The sequence below is a fragment of the Oryctolagus cuniculus genome, chromosome 19, assembly GCF_964237555.1.
Source record: "Oryctolagus cuniculus chromosome 19, mOryCun1.1, whole genome shotgun sequence".
Taxonomy (NCBI): Eukaryota; Metazoa; Chordata; class Mammalia; order Lagomorpha; family Leporidae; genus Oryctolagus; species Oryctolagus cuniculus.
The window spans coordinates 43,962,023-43,977,697 of record NC_091450.1 but is presented as its reverse complement, the minus strand read 5'-3'; the positions used below and the strand labels follow the sequence as shown (position 1 = coordinate 43,977,697).

The 15,675-nt window shown below is 60.5% G+C and overlaps 1 protein-coding gene across 12 annotated transcripts in view; it reads right to left on the bottom strand.

Annotated features, from left to right (window-relative positions):
• The window catches only part of CUX1 (cut like homeobox 1), a 312,734-nt gene that overhangs the window by 23,203 nt on the left and 273,856 nt on the right, over nucleotides 1–15,675 (bottom strand). For 9 of the 12 annotated variants that reach the window (XM_051837958.2, XM_051837960.2, XM_051837957.2 and 6 more), the window contains 3 exons: nucleotides 9,992–10,294; nucleotides 6,998–7,186; nucleotides 3,485–3,749 (listed from right to left, as the gene is read on the bottom strand). The exons of the other annotated variants lie outside the window; for them this stretch is intronic. In XM_051837958.2, coding sequence (XP_051693918.2) covers nucleotides 3,485–3,749; nucleotides 6,998–7,186; nucleotides 9,992–10,294 — 757 coding nt within the window. The remainder of the gene's footprint in view (nucleotides 1–3,484; nucleotides 3,750–6,997; nucleotides 7,187–9,991; nucleotides 10,295–15,675) is intronic. 12 annotated transcript variants of the gene reach the window in all.

Below are 15,675 nucleotides of genomic sequence, written 5' to 3'. Positions count from 1 at the left end.
GACCTCTCTCTCTCTCTCTCTCTCTCTCTCTCTCTGCCTCTCTCTCTCTCTCTCTGCCTCTCTCTCTCTCTCTCTCTCTCTGCCTCTCTCTCTCTCTCTCTGCCTCTCCTCTCTGTGTAACTCTGACTTTCAAATAAATAATCTTAAAAAAAATTATTTTGGTGCACTTTTGAATCCTAGGCATTTTCCCCATAGGGGCTGCATTTCCCACGGATTTTTCTATAATATAGGGCTCCAAGTAGGCACCAAAAAAGAAGTCAGGGGGCCAGCAATGTGGCGCAACAGGTTAAGCTGCTGCCTGTGATCCCGGCATCCCCTATCAGAGCACTGGTTCGAGTCCCGGCTGCTCCACTTCCAGTCCCACTCCCTGATAATGTGCCTGGGAAGGCAGTGGAAGATGGCCCATGTGCTTGGGCCCCTGTGGGAGCCTTGCACCCATGTGGAAGACCCGGATGAAGCTCCTGGCTCCTGGCTTTGATCAGGCCCAAGCCTGACTGTTGTAGCCATTTGGGGAGTGAACCAGCGGATAAAGATTGATTCTGTCACTCTACCTTTCAAATAAATCTTAAAAAAAAAAAAAAAAAAAAAAAAAAAAGCCAAAAACCAAAAAGAAGTGACTGTGCCTACCACGCAGGTGCCTCTGAACGGTGGAACACCTGGTGCAAGCATTGAGGAGGAGGTGCAAAGGGTGCGGGAGGAAGGGGGTGCCTCCTGCCGGAGATCCGGGCCTCACACTGGCCCACCTGGGGTCCCCGCAAGAGCCTGGCGCTGCGCCCTGCCTGGTGGAGCTTCGAAAGCACTCGGCTCTGAGCTGCACGTGTCCTGCTTGCACGGGGCTCCCCTTCATCAGGAGGGGCGCTTTCTGCTCTAGACGGGGCTCCAGGAGCGCGCCTGGACGCACGGCTCCCAGATGTCATGACCTCCAGAGCTGGGCGGAGGAGTGCAGCATCCTGTGCTGTGCTGGCCTCCCTGGCCCCACTGCTGGGTAAAGGGTCAGCCGGAGCTACTTCTCATTCCTTTAGCATGAATGCAAGCAAAGCTTTGCTTTTTGAATGAGGACAAAAATGGACTCCCAACCAGCTCCCTCCTAATGCACCTGAGAAAAGCAGTGGGAGATGGCCCAAGTGCTTGAGCCCCTGCACATGGAAGACCAGAAGAAGCTCCCGGCTCCTGGCTCCAGCCTGGCCCGGCTCTGGCTGCTCTGGCCATTTGGGGAGGGAACCAGTGCATGGAAGACCTCTCTGTCTCTCTGTAACTCTGCATTTCAAATAAATAAATTAATTAACAACAACAACAACAACAGTAGAAAAAGCCGCCTTCCCTTTTGGGAACTGTACAGGTCCAGTGACTGGTGGGGCTTTCGAGCCAGCTCTGCGGGGCGGTGCTACTGAGTGACTCGTGGACGGAGCAGAGCCCGGAGCCCTGGCTCAGCCTGCGCTCCCATGCTTTCCCTGCTGGGTGAGTTCAGTCCTCGGAGCTTGGGGTCCACTCTGAGCGGTGTGGCGCTCACCCCTCACCCCCTTCTCTCTAGCCTGTCCTGCAGCCAGGCCCCTGCTCACCTCCTCCCTCGCCTGCACAGGGCCCCCGCCCCTGGCCCTGGCACCGGCAGCGGCTCCCTGGCGGGCTGTTTTGGAAGCAGGCTTTGCTCAGTATTTACTCTGGATCTGGCCCCGGGCGCCCGTTCCCAGCGCCAAGGTCCCAGTGCTGCTTTTCCTTTCCTGCTTCTCTCTTTAAAGATGTATTGATTTATTTGAAAGGCAGAGTTACAGACACAGAGAGAGGTCTTCCATCTGCTGGTTCACTTCCCAAATGGCTGTAATGGCCAGGGCTGGGCCAGGCCAAGGTTGGGAGCTTTATCCAGGTCTTGTGCAGGGGCCCAAGCACTTGGGCCGTCCTCTACTGCTTCCCCAGGCTGGAGGAGAAGTGGAGCAGCCAGACCGGAACCATACCCATAGGAGACGCTGGCACTGCAGGTGGCGCCACCCTGCTGCCCCGCCCCCTTTCTGCTGGGGTGGTGGTGGATGAATTTGCCTGTGTGGAATGCAGAGAGAGCCATCTCCACGATGATCAGCTGTGGCTGCCACTTGATGGGCTGGCCAGCAACTGAGACACCAGAGAGAGCGTGCCCTGGCCAAACCCCACTGGAGGGCTGCAGGCGCCCCGGCAGGGACTCAGGGATCGGTGGCCTCCGTGTGATAGCACTCGCACCTTGACAGCCCTAACTGGCAGGAGACCTGAACCTGTGTGGGTCAGTGCACCTCGGGGTCTCTCCACGGCCCTGGGAGGCCTTCCCGGGACACCTGGCCTCTCCTCCTTCCACGTGGAGGGAGTGCCACGACTCTGGCCATGGCCTCCCTCTGCCTCTGGGTCACTGGGACACAGCTGCAGCAACGCTTAGCTCCTGGGCCGTCTCTGTCCTCATGGGAGCAGCCTGCATACGGGCCCCCTCTGGGCCTGTGCTGCCACACGGGAGCAGGTGCCTGGCGTGGGGGCTCTGGGGCAGGCTTGCACTCAGCTCACCCTAAGCTGCAGGCTTGGAACTCAGCGTCTATCAGCAATCAAGTGTGATTTGGGGCTCCCATCTGATCTTTTTTCTTAAGATTTATTTATTTATTTGAAAGGCAAAGTTAGAGAGAGAGAGAAGGAGAGGCAGAGAGAGAGAGGTCTTCCAACCGCTAGGTCATTCTCCAATGGCCTCAATGGCTGGAGCTGGGCCAGCCTGAAGCCAGCAGCCAGGAGCTTCATCCAGGTCTCCCACAGGGGTGCAGGGGCCCAAGCAATAGGGCCATCTTCCACTGCTTTCCCAGGCCATAGCAGAGAGCTGGATCGGAAGTGGAGCAGCCGGGACTCGAACCTCTGCCCATATGGGATGCCGGCACAGCAGGTGGTGGCTCTACCTGCTGGCCCACTGAGAAACTTCTCAATGTCCAAGGGCACTCATCCCTTGGGGCTCCTGCCTGCCCTGGAGCGTCCGCTCCCACTGCCTGCCACCTCCCAGCTGTCCACCAGCAGCGTCAGCCACACGTGCAGGGGCGCTGCCTGCCCAGGAGCACCTGCCCCAGTTCCTAGAGGAAGCCTTGCTGGGGTGGGAGCCAGCCTTGAAGGCATGGGTGCAGGATTCGTGGTTTTCTGGGTGAGGCCCGGGTAGGGATTGGGCGGACAGTTCCGTGCCTGTGGTGGACTTCTAGACATTTCCTCCCGGAGAGCACTGGGCCGGGACCTGCCCTGGTAGGCTACCCAGCCCCTCTTAGGCTGGCTTGCTTGCTGGCGGGATGTGCACAGCGCTGTGTCCGCTGGCTGGTGGCCGATCCTGCGGGAGCCCTGCCTCTGCTCCATTGCAAAGCGAGTCAGGCTAACATGGAGGACGACACGCGAGAGAGCCCGAGACGGCGGCACGAAGTCCCTGAGGGACACGTACCCACCGCTCAGGATACGCGTGCACGCGCCAGGCTGGCCGCGCGGGGCGGGGCGGGGCGGGGCCTACCTGTAGTTGTGGAACCAGTTAATGACAGTGCTGGTTTTCAAGTTGAGCTGGGTGGCGAGCTCTTCGATGGTTTTTGGTGACGGGTATGGCTTTTGCTGGTAGGCTCGCTTCAACGCTTCCTTCTCCTCGGGCGCCAGCACCACGCGCGGCTTCTTCAGCTGGTGCTGGGGCTGCGGGCTGGCGCCCTGGCTGTAGTCGACGCCCACCGAGGGCGGCTCACAGGGCTGGCTGTCGCTGACCGAGCTGTGCCGCCGCTTCATGTAGGCTGCAGAGGGGGAGGGGAAGACGTCCCGCTCAGGTCCAGGCCCGCGTCTCCCAGCCGCTGCATGAGAGCCACGCTGGCCTCGGCGCACGCGCCCGGACGCACCTGACCCTGACACCTGAGCTGTTTTGTGGGGAACGCAGAATAGGATCCTGAGAGATGGCGCACAGGGTGGGAGGGGCCGGGGGCGTGCCCGGAGGAGAGGATGTTTAAAGAAGGGTTAGCAGGGAGACGCAGGTGGAGGACCAGAAGTGGAGGAGGGCAGGGGACAGTGCAGGAAGTAGGGACAGTGTGTGCAGAGACGGGAGCACGCAGCAGCGTGGTTAATGTGTGTGCGTGCGTGTGTGCGTGCATGCAGTGGGTGGTGGCGCCGGCAGGAGGACACGGAACAGGAGAGTAGGGCGGGGCCAAAGTGTGGACCCAGAGGGCCGTGGGGAGAAGTGAAAAGGTTTCATTTAAGGAGCTCTGGGTTGGAGAGAAAGAATTAGGGATCCACTGGGACAGACGCTACAGTCAGTGACAGGGATGGACGAGAGGGAGTGGCCGAAGCGGGAGCCCTGGACAGCTCCCACATGCCAAGGTCCCGCGGGGAAGCAGCCGCGAGGGCTGTGCAGAGCTGGGGGGGGGGGGGGGAGGGAAGCCAGGGCGTTGCCCTCGAGGAGGAGGGTGGTCGGATCCCCGATGCTGCAGGAAGGAAGGGGTGAGGACCCAGGGCCAGGGCTGGGGAGGCGGGATGGGGAGGGGAGAGGAGAGGAGGAAGCGAGGGCAGTTTGAGAAGCTAACTGTACAAGGAGAGGGAAATCCAAGCTGGAGTGGGGTTAGAAAGAGGGCGACAGCGTTTCCAGCTCAGCAGAAAGAGCTGGTAGAGGGCCGGTGCTGTGGCATAGTGGGCTAAGCCTCCGCCTGTGGCATCAGCATCCCATATGGGCACTGGTTCAAGTCCTGGCTGCTCCACTTCCAACCCAGCCTTGTAATTAAGGTCTGGGACAGCCGCGGAAGATGGCTCAAGTGCTTGGGCCCCTGCACCTGCAGGGGAGACCAGGAGGAAGCTCCTGGCTCCTGGCTTTGGATCAGCTCAGCTCTGGCCACCGCAACCATTTTGAGAGTAAACCAGAGGATGGAAGAATATGACCTCTCTGCCTCTCCCTCTCTGTAACTCTACCTCTTCAATAAATAAATAAATAAATAAAAAGAAAAAAAGGAAAAGAAAGAGTGAGTGAGCTGGTGGTACCGCTGGGCACAGTGGGGGCAGGGAGCCAGGGGTGCGCTGACCAGGTTTCGGGATTTGCAGAGTGAGGAGGGGCTGGGGAGGGAGTCGCATGAGCGGTGTCAGTGGTGGGGAGAAGTGCTGGGACCACACGCAAGTTGGAGACGCCACTTGAAGGTGGCACCAAGCCTGGTCAGACTGGGAGACTGTCCAGCAGGGCCGGGGAGGAGGCGGTGGGGGAGAAGGTGGCTGGGGCATGGGTCCCGGCTTGGCCAAGCGCTGAGGTCAGAGAACTTGTGGCCACTGGGGCTTTCTCGTGGGCATGGAGGAAGGCAGGGATCCTGCACCCGGGGGCTTGAGAAAAGCGGAGTGCATAGGAGGCTGGCGGTGGGCAGGGCTGGGAAGGGACCTCCAGGGAGGGGCAGCAGGGTCACCTCCCGGGGAGGGGCTGTGTGCCTGAGGAACAGGGGGTGACTGGGAGGCGGGCAGGCTGCCACAGGGCAGGGTGTGGCACTGAGGCCTGGGGACGGCCCGAGGGGGGTCTGCATGCTGATCTGCCCGGCCGGCTGGGCTGGAATAGGACCTGCGGGGCCTCCTAGCGTGGCTCTGAGCGGCCAGGAGCCGAAGCACGTGGATGAGACGCGCCAGCAGCACCGCCGCCAGGTCGTGGGTGCCCGGCAGAGATCACCGGCTGTTGGGGTCTGTGTGGAGCCACCAGGGATACGAGCCCCATGACAGCAGAGGCACCATGCGGGCCTGTGTGTGGTGTGCTTGGGACCGTGCCGGCAGCCCGATGCAGGGCCGCCTGGTGAAAGAACAGAGTAGCAGGCCAGAGAAGTTCACAGCGGGTCTTTTGCGCCCCCACCCGGGGTGCGTGCCCGGGAGCTGACAGCAGCCACCATGCCTCCAGCTGCAGGGGAGCCACGGGGACCGCACCGCTCTGGGGATGCTGGGTGTACCTGGGCCCCCGGAACAGTAACTCCCTTGTAACACAAGAGGGCGCCCGGAGCCCACGCGGCCAAGGAGTGGAGCTCTCTCTCGCTGGGTGAGGTCTCAGTGGGGTGCCAGGCAAATGGGCAGCGGAAGTCCGGTTACAGGGCCCAGCCCCACCAGGCTGGAGCCCTCTTGGAGCCGTGGCCTTGTCCTGACAGGGTGAGACCTGTGACACTTGGCCGGTGTCAGGCAGAGCCACACCGGCACTTGTGACGGCTGCTTACAGTCAAGGTAGCTGCCCAGGACGGTGGTCACAGCTGCTTAAGGCCGGTCCAGCAGCCGCAGCCCTGTCTTTGTGTCTAAGGGCTTGGGGTTCCATGGCCCAGGGAGCTTACAGCATGGGAAGGGACGGTGGCTGGGGGCCCCGAGGGAGGGCCTGTGCCCATACTGCAGATGGCCACCCCCGAGGCCCTGCCCCTTGGGGCATCGTCCCCTGCGATACTAGCCACCACCTGAGGGGCGCTGTGGGGCTGTCCCTCTGGGAAAGCTGGACCCTGCAGGCCTGACAACAACCCCCAGGGGGCTCGCTGCTGCCCGCTCCTGCCCGGGTGGCCTTGGGGTGGCTCCGAGCCTCTGTGTACCTGAGATTCAAAGCCACAAAATACATTTGTTTTAATTTTTAATCTTAGAAAAATTTTACTTATTTGAGAGGCAGAGAGTGAGAGAGCATTTTCATTTGCTGGTTTGCTCCCCACATGCTTGCAATGGCTGAGCTGGCTGGGCTGAACTCCGTGGGGGTCTCCCCTGCGGATGGCGGGAACCCAATGAATCGAGCCATCACCTGCTCAGGGTCTGCATCAGCAGGAAGCTGGAGGCGGGCACTGAACTCAGGTGCTCAGGTGCACGACGCGGGCATCTTTCCCCGGGCAAACGCCTGCCCCCACTGACGGTGCGGTTGTACCGACACCCGCCCAGTGCAGTGCTGCCCCCTCCTGAGTGAGAAGCGAATCTTTGCGTGCAGCTGCTGCACCGAGCACTGACAACCCTTCCCAGTGCTCCTAGGCACCCAGACCCCTCGCCCGCTGCGCCCGGCCACAGCCGAGGGGCTCACCTTTCTTCTCCATCCGCTTCATGTCCATCAGCTTCTCCACGTTGTTGGGGTCATTGAGCCACAGCTGCATGCGCACAAAAGGCTCCCGGCCCTTCAGGCTGAGCTTGTGCCAGGGCTTCGGCCGGGCAAGGAGGTCGGACACGGAGCCCTGGGTGAGTCCCAGGATGGTCTCCCCAAACAGGCGCTGACCTGGAAACAGCCAGTGAGAGGCGGTCTGAGCACAGGGTTTGGAATGGACAAGTGCAGGTCAAGGTCGCGGGCAGGCACCGGCGTCTCCGAGGCCAGCCCTTCGCCCGCATGGCAACGCTTCCCCAGCCCCGACTTCAAGCCGCACTCTTGCTCCCTGCTAACGCCCACCCTGGGACCCTTCTCTTAGAGAGACCTCCAGGCTTCGGCTGAACTGGATGGTAAGCCCGTGCCCCTTCTCAGCACCTGCCGAACCCCACAGCCAGGCCCAGTTTAAGTGGCACACAGCGGGGTGTGCGGGGAGGGCAGGAGCCTCCTGCATCTCTGATGCAGGGTCTTGGCATGAAAACCACACACTGGACCCAGGTCACTGCGGGGAACACGGGGTTTGAAGGCCAGCCGCCTCCTGCCCTGCGGTCTGCCCTTTCGGGATAGAGCTCAGCGCTCAGGCGGGGCTGGTCAGAGCCCGTAGGGCTGTGGAGGGAGGGAGGGAGGTTGGCTCCACCCTGGGGGAAGAGGGCCAGTGCACACGCAGTCCACGTGACCTGGTGGAGAACTTGAGCGACAGAGGCTGTGATGGGGAGTGGAGATGGGGTTCCCAGAGGCCGGCATTTGGGCCCACGGAAACTCAGGCAGGGGCCAGCCCGTCCCCGGGGCAGCAGGGGACCAGGGAGCACTGGCTCCCGTACCCCAGCCGCGACTCAGGGCCGCGCACCCCAGCCACGACTCAGGGCCGCACACGGGGCCCTGTCGGGGAAGGTGGGGGGGAAGATGAGCGGCGCTGTTGAGCCAGAGTTCACCGTGTGGAAACTTTGGACTTGCAAAATTCACTTTTGGTTTCAACCACTTTCATGCAAAGATAAAGCTACTGAGGCTGGCGCTGTGGCATGCAGTAGGTTAATCCTCCGCCTGCGGCACCAGCATCCCACATGGGCACTGGTTCCAGTCCCGCCTGCTCCTCTTGGGAGAGCAGTGGAGGAGGGCCCAAGTCCTTGGGCCTCTGCACCTGCGTGGGAGACCTGGAAGAAGCTCCTGGCTCCTGGCTTTGGACCTGCACAGCTCCGGCTGTTGCAGCCATTTGAGGAGTGAACCAGTAGTGGAAGACCTCTCTCTCTGTCTCTCCCTCTCACTAACTCTGCCTCTCAAATAAATAAAGTATTTTTTAAAAAGATACATGTACTGACTTTGTAAACACATAATTTCTCTGCTCTCCAAATTTTTATTTTAGCCTGTAAATGTCCCAAGTTGTTCCTGGTTTTTGGTTCTGGCTGTTTTTAAGTCAGTTTTACCTAATTTTTAAAAAAAGATATTTATTAATTTGAAAGGCAGAGTGATGAGAGAGAGGGAGACACAGAGAGAGCTTCTACCTGCTGGTTCACTCCCCAAATGGCTACAACAGGCAGGGCTGGGCCAGGCTGAAGCCAGGAGCCAGGAGCTCATCCTGGTCCCCCACATGGGTGCAGGGGCCCCAGCACTTGCACACCAGCAGGAAGCTGGACTGGAAGTGGAGCAGTCGGGACTCATAGCGGCGCTGATTTGGGAAGCTGGCGTTGCAAGTGGGGGCTTGCCCTGCAGTGCGCACGCTCACCCCCGATTTCACTGAACTCCACAGGCTTCCTAGCTGGGCTCTGCAGGGTTCGTGGACTCGGGGCTGTCTGAGGACCTGGAGACAGCTGCAGACCCCACGCGGTCAGACACCAACTCCGCACCGCGTCAAGAAGCCGACCCACAAACGCTTCCATCCCACACAGGGTCCAGAGGACCCCGGGGGCGGCTGCGGGTCACCTGTGCCCCTCTGTGCCCTGTCTTCCATTGGGAGGCTGCAGCTTGTGCCGGTCACACGTGGCGGGTGTGCTCACGGTGTGTGTGTGTGTGTGTGTGTGTGTGTATGTATGGCTGTGTGTGTGTGCGTATATGATGGGTGTGTGTGGTGTGTATTCATGGGATGTGTATCTCTGTGTGTGGACATGTATTGCATGCATGGGCACATGTGTGGCATACATGCATGGGTACAGGCATGTACATGGTGTGTGTGTGGTGTGATGCATGTGTATGTGTATGTATCTCTCTGTGTGGGCACGTGTACCTGTGTGCATGTGTGCGGTGTGCATGTATGGAGGTGTGTAGGCATATGCACATATGTATGGGTGTGTGAGGTGTGCATGGATAGGTGTGTGCATGTGTGTGCTGTGTATGCACAGATATGTGTGTGGGTATATGTGCACTTGTGGGTGTGTGTGTGGTGTGTAGACATGTGCATGTCTGAGTGTGTGAGGCGTGCATGTGCATGCATGGATATGTGTGTGCAGGTGTGCGTGTGTGGGTGGGTAAGTCGCGTGTGCATATGTGTTTGTGTGTGTGATGTGTATGCACAGGTATGCATGTGTGGGCATACGTACATGTGTGTCGTGCGTGTATCGTGTGTGTGTGTGTGTGTATGGGCGTGGGGAACAGAGGTCACGGGCAGCAGGAACCACAGTGACCAGAGACCACGGCCAGCAGCCAGGCCCTGTATTCAGAACAGAGGCTCCCACCGTCCCAGGCAGGCCACCACCGCTCAGGTTTTACCGAGGGGCTCCGAGGGTCCAAGGTGCCTGCCCGCATCACAGGTGCCGTGCGGGAGCCAGGAGCTGGACCCAGTCTCGCAGACACCCAGAGGCTGCAGGCCGGGTGGACTGGGCCCAGCTCTGTGGCCCAGCAAGGATCCGGCGCTCTGCTGGGCACGAGCCAGGCAGACGGTGCTGGGCGGGAGTGACCCGCGCTGGCCCCCAGGCGCCCTGCTAGTGGCACACCCGGCTGCGGGCCTACCTAGGTTGTTGTCCGTCAGCACCTCCTTGACCCTCTTGGTGATGCCGTAGGTGTCCAGCTCGGGGGACATGGCCACCAGCTCCTGGATGCTGAGGGCCGAGTGTCCGGGGAGAGGCAACGGGGTGCTGGGCTGGGAGTCGGAGGCCGGGGGGTCGCTGGCTTCGGGCGGTTTGCCGTCCTTGCTCGCGTCGATGACGGGGCAGGGCTGCTGGACCAGCTCGGTCAGGCTCTTCACGGATTCGCTGGAGCTCATTGGGGACTCGGGGGCAGGGCTGCAGCTGGCGGAGGTCTTTGGGGTGCTCTCTGTAGGCAGAGCAGAGGGAGAAGCGGGACTGAACACAGGTGAGGTCACCCGGCACGGCCCTGCCCTTCTCTGGGGACACACCCCCCCCGGCACCGGCACCAGCACCGGCACGCGGCACGTGGCATGGATCTTAACGAACGGCTGTGGGGTTTCCTGACCCAGGGTGACCTCTGATTTTCTGTAGTAAAATAAAAAACAACGCCGGCAGGATTAAAAAAAAATAAGTGCTTTTAATGAAAGGCTCCCGAAGACTTCCTAGCAGGGCATTCTAGCCCTGATAGTTTTTAGCGTCTGCCCTACCCAACACGCGCTGTCACTGTCGCGATTTCTGCTAGGGAAGCCCCGTGATTCTCAGGACGCGCAAGGCCTAGGGCGGCCTGCGTCAGGCCACGTGCTCCAGACCACACGCGACGCATGGGGCCTTGTTAACGCGGGCTGCCCGTGACGTAGTCACCATGGTTACCAAGACCCTCGAACCACAGGCCTCCAGGTCTGAGGGTCCGAGAATGTTTATTTTTAAGCTTTCTGAGTGGGGGAGGGGGAGGGGGAGGGGGAGGGGGAGAGTGGTAGTGGTAGGGGGAGGGGGAGGGAGGGAGGGACTCTCTCATCTACTGTTCACGCCCCGAATGCCTACCAACAGCAGCTGGGCCAGGCTGAAGCCAGAAGCCTGGAACTCGGTCCAGGACTCCCCTGTGAGCCGCCGCCTGCTGCCTGCTGTGTGTTGGCAGGAAGCTGGGGTGCACATCCAGACACTCAGAGGTGGGGCGCAGGCGCCTTAAGCACTGTGTCACCTGCACACCCCCAAGGCTGCTACAGGCTCCCCTGTGGCCTAACTCCCGCGGGTGGCGGGCACCCAAGAAGGGCGGGGGCCTGGCCTGCGCTTCCACCACAGAGCTGCAGGCCAACCCCAGGGCTTGCTGCTCCCACTGGCTTGGGAAGCCAAGCTCTTTTTCTGTCTACACCACAGCGATCCGGCTGGGTGGGCCACGTGGCGTCCTTTGTGGAGGTGGGCCTCGCCTTGGGTCCCTGCAGGTGCCCGTGGGTGGCACCTGTGGCGTCCCACGCTGAGCCACCCCTTCTGGCCTCAGCTACCCTCACCTGCGAGACCCCGCAGGACAGGCTTGGGTCCGGTTTGGGGGTCTCTGGAGTAAAGACTTGGGCCACTTCCTAACGGTCCACAGGGCTGCCCGGGGCACACATCCTCCTCTGGCCCGACTCAGTGCCTCGGTGCCATCGGTCTCCTTGCCCCCACCAAGGCGGACACAGTTCCCACCCCGCTGCCACGCAGGAGGGGCCCCTGACTGGCCAAGGTCGTCTCTCCCTGGCTGCCTGCTCAGCCCTCACAGGTCCCCCAGGAACACAGCAGCACCCTAAAACACCCCTCACCTGTGTGGGATACACATAACCCCAAACAAAACCTAATCAGCGTGCAACCAAGCATCCATGCCGGACGCCCCCTATCCACCAGGTGAACCACTCTCTCTGAACTCAGCAGGGTGGACAAACACAGGCAGTGTTCCGGGTTAGGTTCCCTCAAAAGGCCCAACTCCAAGTAAAACAGCTGGGGGGGGGTCACCGGGGAACCCGCCGATTCTCCTAGGCGGTGCAAAGTTCCACCGTGTGGCACCGACCCGCGTCCTCCACCTGGCAAATCAGGTTAAGGAGACAACCCCGGAGGGCCGGACGAGACGCGCATGCGCCGGGCGTGAAAGGCAGAAACGGTCCTTATAAATCTTGGCGGTGATACGCATCCTACAAATCGAATTTCTTTTCCGCTCGCCCCCGGGGTCACCAGACAACTGGATACAAAACCCAGCGAGCGTCAGTTCTGTACGCGCTGCACGGCCCGTGTCCCCCGACGCACCGTGCGAGGGCCGCCCTGGCAGATCATCCATCTTGCTCACCGCACACTGTCAGCGATGGCATGAGTTCCCCGCGTGATAAACACATTTCCTCGCGGGTGTGTGTCCTTTCACCCACAGCAAGGTTGAGCTCACGGCCGCCGGGCTGACGACCCACCTGGTGCCAGAGCAGCGGCCGCTACACCTCACGCCTCGTCCCGGGGCCCAGCGCAGGCAGACCCCTCGGGCGGCCGACCACTTCTGTCCCAGCATCTGTTCGCGTGTATTGTGGCCACAGAGAAGCCTTGCACCTCCAAGGCGCCTAGCCATGCTGCAGACAAAGCGAGCGTGGGCCTGGGCCCTTGGGGAGACTCCCGGTGACGGGGTCCTAGGGCTGGCTCCCCTCTGCTTCCCCAAGCTCAGGCCACAGCAGGGGCCGCTGTGGTCACAGGCCACAGAGAGCAGAACCGGGCCCGCCTTGGGTGGGGAGCCGTGCACGTAGAGATGTGAAGGCTGACGGAGCCCTGGGGAGGCCCTGAGTCCACGGGCCTGGAACACTGCTTGGCGAGAGAGGAGCCTCTCTCCAGGGCCCTCTCCAGGAAGCACCTCAGCTCCGGCAGCAGGACCGCTCCCCCCCCGCCCCCCGACAGTCGCCCACGGCCCCTCACAGGGGGCCAGGAAGGGTCCTGGACTCAGCAGCTCAACAGAACAAGAAACGTCCACGGAGAGGCACACATTGCTTCTCATTTCCCGGAAATCAGCAAACAGTTCCCTGATTAAGATCACACAGACAAGCGGCTGCAGTGCCGGCATCCCACATGGGCGCTGGTTCAAGTCCCGGCTGCTCCACTTCCGATCCAGCTCTCTGCTACGGCCTGGGAAAGCAGTAGAAGATGGCCCAAGTCCTTGGGCCCCTGCACCCACGTGGGAGACCTGGAGGAAACTCCTGGCTCGTGGCTTTGGATCAGCCCAGTTCCAGCCGTTGTGGCCATTTGGGGAGTGAACCAGGAAATGGAAGACCTTTCTCTCTCTGCCCTCTCTCTAACTCTGCCTTTGAAACAAAATAAATCTTAAAAAAAAAAAAATCACACAAAAGATGCCTGCGAGAAGTGACGCGGGAGGTTTATTGTGGCTCACGGTTTGGGAGGTTCACAGTCTGAGGTCAGGACAGCCACGGCCAGGGCCACGGTGGAGTACATGGGGAGGAAAGGCCACCGGTGAGCTGGGCCCCTTCTCAGGACACCCCCGTGGCCTAAAGACCTCCCACCAGGCTCAGCTCCTGGACACTGTCCCTGGATCAAGCAAGCATCCACTCTCGCGGCACCACCGGCTTGCGATTGGAGATTCAACGAGAGCCAAACCTTGTTTGAACCAGTGATTTATCGCAGCTCCCTCCACAGTGCCTGGCTCGTGACCGAGACGCTGGTGACCAGCTCGGACGGCTGCATCCGCTCGGATGCCCGGGATGGCATCCTCTGAGTGAGGAGCCAATGTTCCGGGATGTGAACTGTACTTCCGCAAGAACTTACTTTGGGGGAAAAGTGCTGGTGGAATGAATGAATGACGGCATGCTACCCCATTCACTTCTTCCCTCATCTACTGGGCCCAGCAGGGAACTGGTCGGAGATGGCCCTGCCTCATCGGAGCTTCTGCCACAGAGTGGCAGGGACCTGTGTGAAGGGCGGTGAGTACGTGCTGGGGACAGTGGAGGCCCTGAGCACATGGCAGGGGACAGGGACTCAGTTAGGGGATGAGATGTCCCATCCGAGCGACAGCTCTGCGAGTCTAGGGCGTGGCCGGTCAAGCTGAGAGGAGCAGGTGAGGCGAGGAAGGAGGCAGACTGTTCTGGAATTCAGGGAAGGGGCAAGGGGTACCTGGTGGTGTTGAGGGATGAATGAAACTGCGCCCAGCGAGAGAAAAACCCCAGGGGCTGGGCTGCCCAGGACCATGGCCCTGGCTGCCTTTGCTGTCTGAGTCCCAGTGCCAACAGGGCTTCCCTCGGCCGGCGACGCCTCTGCTCTGTAGACTCCCCGCGGCCGGCAGTGGTTCCCAAGGCCTTGGGGAAATGGCAAAACACCGGAGGCAGGGTCCACATCCAGGAGACAAGGGACCTACATTGCAGCACGTTCAGCACGTGGGCCACGAATAGCTGGGAGGGTGTGAGGGCATCACGAGGAACCCCCAGGAACACAGCACACATAACCTCTGACCCGGAAGAGCCCGCACGCCCGAGGCACCGTGTGTGGAGGCTGTGAGATGACACACGGGCCTTGGTGTGGCGGCGAGGTCGTCACTTGGATGCCTGCCCCCCGTACTGCAGCGCCGGGGCCCCCTGGCTGCTCCACTTCTGACCCAGGGTCCTGCCAGTGCGCGCCCCGGGAGGCAGCAGGTGACAGCCCGGGAACTGGATGGAGTTCCCAGCTCCTGCCTTTGGCCTGGCCCATCTCTGGCTGTTATGGGCAGTTGGGGAATGAATCAGCAGATGGAAAATCTCTGTGTCTATGCCTTTCAAATAAAAGTGAAAAACAAAAACAAAAACCAAACCCCAACACAAACCCACACAGGAGTGATAAACAGCAAATCCACGGTCCACAGCAGATCACTTCCAGGAGAAATGAAATTAGGGAGGGGGCTTCAACTCCATCTCATGTCTTATTTCTTCTAGAAATATAGGCTCGAATTAGGACCAGAAGTTAAGACTGTGGCTGGGGGCTGGTGCTGTGGCGTAGTGGGTAAAGCTGCCTTCTGCAGTGCCGGCATCCCCATATGGGCACCGGTTCGAGTCCCGGCTGCTCCACTTCCAATCCAGCTCTCTGCTCTGGCCTGGGAAAGCAGTGGAGATTTCTCTCTCTCTCTCTCTCTCCCTTTCTCCCTTTCTCCCTTTCCATCTTTGCCTCTGCCCCTCTGTAACTCTGCCTTTCAAGTAAATAAATAAATCTTTTTTTAAAAAAAGACTATGGTTTGGTGCTGGGTACCCAACCAATAATTATGTTATTCCATAATTTTCTCTGTGTTAAGGACCTAACAGTTAAAAAGCAAGCAGGCGTCGGCAAGGTCACTGTGAGAAGGCAGGGTACAGGTGGGCAGCCCGGATGGAGGCAGATCCGGACTGAGGGCTGTGGGGGAGGGGCAGGGAAGCCCTGCTCTATCATCACCCGCAACAGCAGCCTCGATCCAAGCTGACATCTATTGTGCACCTACTGTATGCAGGCACTGGGCTGAGGCCGTCATAGCTCACACGCCTCTCATGAGGTGAAGGCGGCACAGCTGCTTCCCACAAAGATACGGTACCCAGAGCGACACATCTGGCAAGGACCCGGCTGGCTCAAGTTCCAAGGGCAGCCTGCACGGGAGTGCAGTGCCGCACCCCAGGCCCCAGCGACCTTAGAGGCAGAGGGACGGGTCTGCTCGTCTGCACGCAGGCTCTCTACGTCCCACGGAGGAGAAGGCCCAAAACTTGAAAACGTTACAGAAAGCCAGCCCGGCCCTGGGACTGGGGAAGGAAGCCATGAGTGCAGCAGGTGCCAAGGGCGTCCGGC